This window comes from Alligator sinensis, unplaced genomic scaffold (genome assembly GCF_000455745.1).
Source record: "Alligator sinensis unplaced genomic scaffold, ASM45574v1 scaffold953_1, whole genome shotgun sequence".
NCBI classification, from domain to species: Eukaryota; Metazoa; Chordata; order Crocodylia; family Alligatoridae; genus Alligator; species Alligator sinensis.
Window position 1 is genome coordinate 1,379,628 of NW_005842365.1, and position 6,984 is coordinate 1,386,611.

Below are 6,984 nucleotides of genomic sequence, written 5' to 3' on the forward strand. Positions count from 1 at the left end.
AAAAGGAAGGCCAGGGTGTGAGATCATGAAGCAGGTTACTGTCAAAAGGTCTGACCTGCATTAAAAGAAGTGGAAATGATTCTCAATGTACCAACATCTGTCTTTGATATGATTTACTTGTAAGCACTTTTAAGAATTAGTTGCAGTAATTTCACACAGGAAAAATGGATGAGTGCCGAGAAACCCATCAAGGAAAAGTACAAGAGTAGCATATCCATATTGCTTTCTAAGTAAAAACTGTACATGCTTGCATTGGAAGGAAATTCAGTACTCTTGGAAAGAGGAACTAATACTTTTATTTATAGATTGTCACAGCATAACACAGCACAACCACAGTGGCTTGCCCCAGCTATCCCAGTCCTAAGCTGCTGCCAAATACATATTTCCACTGGTGTCAAACTGTGTGAAACTGTGCACTGATTCTGTGATGGAGATAAATGACCCCTAAAGAGCAAGACTGTTTTCTCTGACTACAAACTCTTTTCAGCAGGGACTGTCTTTTTCTTATGTTTATCCAGGCCTTTGCACAATACCCCTGTTTCAGCTCTGATCCTGATACAGAACAATATTGAAATACTCATCAATACAGTTTTTGTTTGTGACCTAAGTCTGAGGCCTCCCAAGGGTGAAAGACCGATGCAGTATTCACTCTCTCTTCAAGCATTTATTGATTTTAGCTATTGTGTTAAGTAGTGGAATAGTTTTAATTCTGCATTTTAATTGTTTGACTCTCCTGGCACATGTTGTTTTGTGGTTAGTGGCAATGCACTGCCAATGTGAATTTCTGACTAATATATTAGTTGCAGAGAAAAATGCTCTCCCATGACTGAGTTTAATTTCCATCCTATTTTTGTTGTCCTTTAGGAAGCAAACTGCTGATTTTGGTGCTTTGTTTGAACATCCAGTCAGAAGTGGAATCTTGCCCCGGGGCATGTGTATGCTACAGTGAGCCCAAGATTACAATAAGTTGTCAGCAGCAAGGACTGACAGCAATCCCCACTGAGATCCCTATACAGAGTCAGCGAATCTTCCTGCACAACAACAAGATAACCTTAGTTAGGTCCACCAGCTTTACGTCTTGTCGCAATATGACCATACTTTGGATCCATTCCAATAACATCAGCCTCATTGAGCCAGCAGCATTTTATGGACTTGACAAACTGGAGGAATTAGACCTCAGCGACAACATGAATCTGAAGTCCATCAACCCAACCACTTTCCGGGGCCTCATTCACCTTCACGTCTTACATCTGGATCGCTGTGGGCTCCTGGAACTCTCCACAGGCCTTTTCCGAGGATTGTTCTCCTTACAGTATCTCTATCTTCAGGATAATAATCTGCAGAATTTGTTAGATGATACCTTCATGGATCTTGCAAACCTAACCTATCTGTTTTTGCATGGTAATAAAATTAAGAGCTTGTCAGAGAATGTTTTTCGTGGGCTGATCAACCTGGATCGGCTCCTGCTGCACCAGAATAGAGTCAGTCTGGTTCATCACAGGTCTTTTCATGACCTTGGGAAAGTGATGACCTTGTTTCTATTTAAGAACAACTTGACAGTGCTCACTGGAGAAACAATGGCTCCCTTGGTGTCTCTCCAATACCTACGTTTAAATGATAACCAGTGGATCTGTGACTGCCAGGCTAGGTCACTTTGGAATTGGTTCAAACAATTTAAAGGATCTTCAACAGAGCTGGAATGCTATCTGCCCCCTCACTTGGCAGGGAGAGACCTCAAAAGACTTCAGAGCAGTGACTTGGAGGGATGTGTTGACTCCTTCAATCAAATAAGAACAAGTGTTTTTAGCACTAAAACCAGATCTGGCAAACTGCCAACCACTGACCCCCCCCTAAATTCTCATGACAGCTCTCGGAAGTGCTGCCAGCCAGAAACAGATAAATCTTTTATTTACGAAGCCAAAGGCAAAGCAGGTCCTTCTTCACACAGTAGCCGACCATCCCCCATCAACCCTCTCAAGGATAAGGAGAACATGTCCAAAACCAAGTACATTGAAACAGACCCTACCAAAAATGGCAGCAACAAGCAGATAAATGACTCCCCTTTTGGGACCTTTCCCAGCATTGTAGACCCTCCATTGACCAAGTTGAAACCAGAGTTCCTAGAACCCATTGAACCTTCCACAGTCCCTACCAAAAAGAGGCAGGGATGCTCTAGAAAGAACAAGTCTAAGGCCCAGTGCCGCCTCACCCAGCAAGGAAACAGCTCCACAGTACAGCTGAGTCTAAGTCTTTTGATTCCCCCCTTGGTGTGGAGCTTACTCTTGTTCTGCTGAAACCAACTCTTTCCTTTGGTTGATGACACTTTAATACCAGACTTGCTGACCTCCATAAATGTTGCAAATGAGAAGTAAACTATCATACACCCTGAGAGAGCTTTCTTACACAAAAGTTAACTGGATGCCTTTATTAAAAAAAAAAAAAAGACAAAAAAACCTAAGGTGTACATAAACTTGTCCTAAAACCTGTGACTTATACCTTTGGTCCTTGGAACTGCACTTACTATAAAGCAGCTTTTGCTACAACAGAGGGTAAAGAAATATGATTTACATACAAAAAAGTATAAGAAAATCCTCCAAATAGAATGTTTAAAGTTTGTTTGTAACTTGACATCATACTGAACAATGTTGCAAGTTCCCATTTGCAGAGGTGATGCATTTGATGCTGTTTTAATCCTATGTTAATGAATATTGCAGTTTTACCATTTTCATTTCTGTCACACCTTATTTACACGTAGCATTTGTTAAAGAATGCTGCCTTTTCATTCACTAAAATTGCAGTATATATAGATATGTATTTTATTTTACTTGTGTACAAGTATACAAAAAATACAAAATAAAGATTTCTTTTTCCTAAGCTGTTGTCATTTGCAAGGGGTGAAATGCACTTGCTGGCTGAAAGACTTATAATGAAAAGATTTCAGATCTGCCCAGATTGGAGAGCTGGGAGGCAGAGCCCAGCATTTAATGTGAGGGTAATAAATAAGACATATTCTCCACTGTTATGTGATCTCTAATTGGCACCAACAAAGGATTCTCTTGCATGAAACATGCTGTGTTAATGCTTCAGTTTCCCTTCCTAACTGTCCTATGCATTCCCCCAACATCATGCATATTTCAAAACGCTCAGTATAGCTGGAAATATTAGCCCAATACCCCTCTGAGCATAGAGTTCGAAGCTCATAGGTGTAGGAAAGGTTAGTAAACACTACTGAGAAATCAGACAGGGCCATTTTTCTTCTGGTCTGAACAAATAACTAGACCCAGCCTCATGATTAATGAATCTGCCTGCTAACATTCAAAAGATGTTTCCAGGTGACACTGTATTCAGGTTTGGTTTTGTCAAACAGGAAATGCTTCCCAGATGGACTGCCTATAGACAGTAAAGGTGGCTATTTGGCTTACTTAGTATCTGGGGCTTTGGGAGACCTCTGTCCAATTCTGGCTCTGCAATTCTCTGTGTGATTTTGTACTGGTGATGTCATGACCCTGCACCTTTCTTCTCCATCTGTAAAATGGGAATAACATTTCCCAACTCCACCCAGGGTGTCATGAAAATAAATACCTCATGTCAGCACGATGCGGACATGCCATATCATAATGACAGACTCACAAAGTATCTTAATAGATTAATCCATTTGTTTCTCTTATATTATAAAATGCCCGCCATCTATGTATATTAGAGAATATTCCAAGGCTGCAAAGGGAAGAGGGACTGGAATAATTAGCAAATTAGTTAGTGATAATGCTGTTAGGTTTCCTCTGTGTTCTGTAACCTCTTCAGGGAGCTTCTTAAATGATGTGTACCTTGGCTGAGAACCTTGATCTATATATAATAGGCAAGTGGGATGTTGCTTATTAGGCAACATGTAATAGACAATGTCCAGTGACATCTTAAACACTGCTGGACATTGAATAAATGGGAAGGTTTCACACCCAGGTATTTGCCACAGGACAATAAGGAAGTCTCCACTGGTGTACTAACAATATCCATGTTTAAAACACACTGCAGCTATGAGAAGAGTTACATAACAAATGGAATCAACAAAACCAGCACACACAGTGGTAAGCACACCAAGCTAGCCACTAAGCCAGTGGGGACCAACCTTTGTGGCAGACATGTAACAAAATAAGCCCTTCACCCTCCCCACGTGCCACTCCAATCCCCTTTCCCTGCCTGATCTGCTGGTCTCTGCCCTGTCTGCTGCTGTGTTCCCTACTCCCTCTGTGATGCTCTGTATAACACACACAGAGGCTGCGGTGCCATGTGTGGCATGTTGGCCACCCTGCATAAGGAAATGTTGTTTAGAGGGGTATAGATTAAGCCATGCTCCTTTCTGACATTTAGGCTCCAAAGACCGCGTCATTGGGAGGTGCCTCCCTCCATTCAGGATTCATGGTTGTAACCCTTCTTCCAAGCTTAAGAGCCCAAACTAGGTCCACCCTTTTGGGTGGGGGAGGGAACCAGATGTGTTATCCTCCTTTATATACAGTCCAGTGTCACCTCAGACAAGGTTTGGCCCCCTCCGCTGACAGATTTTGAACTTAAGTCTTTCACGAGTGTGTTAGAGCTAGTGGGTTGCAGTTTCATTTCTCCTGTTAAAACTGTTCCACTTTGCATATGCGATTAATTATTAATAACAGCAAAGATCCAATTGTCCCACATTTCAGGCAAGTGTCCTAACCATCAGACAACTGACCTAATCTTTTGCTATCTTTCTGTCTTACTATTTAAATATTTTTATGCAATGTGGAACCACTTCAATATGACATTCTGAGAGAATCCCATTTCAGAATATCTTAGCAGATAGCCTAATAGTTAGAACATTCCTCTACTAGATAGGAGAAGTGGGTTTGAACTCTTCCTTCAATCCAGGTGGAGGAAAGATTTGAAGGAGAGAGGGAGTCATTATTAAAGGAAAGATGGGAAAGGGGTGCTTAAAGAGAAGGCAGTCCACTGGACTCAGTCTTTGTTCTATACCCAGCTCAGCCACAGACTTCATCTGAGCCTCCATTTCTGTCTTACAATGGAAGCACTTGTCCTATTCTGCTGCACAGATAATTTTGAGGACAATATTTTGGGGAGGTTTTTCAACCATAATGATAGTGGACTATTGAAAGGGATGTGGAGATATATATTTTATAACCCTTTTCAAAGTACAGACTAAGAAAGATGCTGTCTGACCTATTCATCCCACAGCATGTTGATAGGTGCAGAGTGTAGCTGGGAGCACTCTGAACAACTATGTTTTGCTAGAAATCCTAAAAGTTCATCTTACATATTGTACAGCTAATGGAAGGTAGGTGTAAATGAGACAAGGATTTTAAAGTACACCCAATGCAAGGTACCACAACTTCATCTTAAATCAGTAGGTCTAAGGTATAGCCTTACACAATATCCTCACTGACAGTGACCACACAGGTAACAAGTTGCTGAAGTTGGGCCATGTTGCCTCATCTGACTGGGTGAGATGGTGTATCACTTGCAATGGAATGGGCTGAGAGTATAAGGAAGCTGGAAGAGGGCAAAATGTGTGCCTGTATGAATGTCTTCCTCATTGTCCTGTGGCAAATATCTGAGTATGAATCCTTCCCATTCATTCAATGGCCAACAGCATGTAAGATGTCACTTGCCTATTGTCTATTATATGAGGCCTAAGAGCAACACAAGAATGCATACAGCATTAGCACATAAATAACTAAGGAGACAGGTACCTAAATAGCTACCTAAATTGTATCAAAGCCCTTCACAAATGCATCAATAGAAGCATTAGGTGCAAGACATGGGAGGTGATAGTGCCTGTCTACTTGGCACTGGTTAGGCCTCATCTGGAATGCTGTGTGCATTCTCGGCTCCACATTTTAAAAAGGAGGTAGAGAAGTCAGAGAAGGTCCAGAGGTAGGTACCAAAGATGATCAAGGGCTTGGAAGGGAAGTCATATGAGGAGAGGCTGAAGGAACTAAGCATTTTCAGTTTGCAGAAAAGGAGCTTAAGGGGTGGGGTGGGGAGGCAGGAAACCTCCTCTGTAGCAGGGGTTGTGGCCCTCTTCCCAGGACCTCGCGAGCACATATTGACAATATTTCATAGAAGCAGAACATTGGCTGCTATGGTTCCCTTCCTCTGCCTGTGGCAGGTTAGGGTGTTAGGTCTATGTTGTGCCAGTAATCTTATTTAGAGTTTAGATTATGGTTTGTATAGGATGGTTTGGATAGGAATAATCCTGTCTTAGGCAGGGGGTTGGACTAATGACTTCTGAAGGTCCCTTCCAGCTCTTCTTCTCTATGATTTATTAACCCCACCAACCCTTGATAGGGAGGGCAGAATTTCTGGCCCTACTTTACCGAGGAAGAAACTGTGCCACAAAGAGGTGAAATGAGCTACCCAAATTCCCACAATGAAGCAATGGCAGTCATTCATTGTGCTGTCAGTCCCTGCTGTACTCACCAGATCCCTGCTTTCTGTTCAGTTATCTTCTTTCCTCATCCTACAGCTATTGTTCTCAGGGTTAGTCCTGTCTTCCTGTGCTTAAGCCAGCAAGGATGATAAAGGGATAAAGGACAGAGACTGTCAGTGAGAGGATCATGTGGAAGATGGTGATGCTGGTGAGGGCTCTCATCCTAGCCCATATCCTAGTGTTGCTGCACCATGATACATTTGGTCTGTCTCTGTGTTGATATTTATAACATAAACACAATCTATTTTTGGGCCTTTCCTAGTCTTGTCAAGTGAGACTTCACCCTCTTGCAAGATAGGGTGAATCAACCCATTTGGCCATGTTTCTGGAGTCTTGCCTATATCCTCAAACTTACAGTCGATATATTATAATCAGGTTGCTGGGCTGAGATAGAGGTTATGTCAGTGGCTACTTACAGGAAGGTAGGGAAAATGAATTTGACTTACCTCCCACCAATATCTCCCGGTAAGGTTCACGATGATCATTTGGCAGTCCTGGTCACACTACTGCTT

At 42.1% G+C, this 6,984-nt stretch overlaps 1 protein-coding gene across 4 annotated transcripts in view; it reads left to right on the forward strand.

Annotated features, from left to right (window-relative positions):
* Positions 1-2,745, forward strand: part of RTN4R (reticulon 4 receptor) — a 42,589-nt gene extending 39,844 nt beyond the window's left edge. Inside the window, exon 2 of one of the 4 annotated variants that reach the window (XR_001358489.1) lies at positions 865-934. Coding sequence is in view for 1 of the 4 variants with exons in the window: in XM_006029207.1 (XP_006029269.1) it covers positions 865-2,294 (1,430 nt within the window). In the remaining 3 variants the exon portion in view is untranslated. Of the gene's footprint in view, positions 1-864 lie in introns of all 4 variants that reach the window. The other 3 variants (XR_001358490.1, XR_001358488.1, XM_006029207.1) reach the window with 3 other exon arrangements.
* The last annotated feature ends 4,239 nt before the right edge of the window (positions 2,746-6,984 follow it).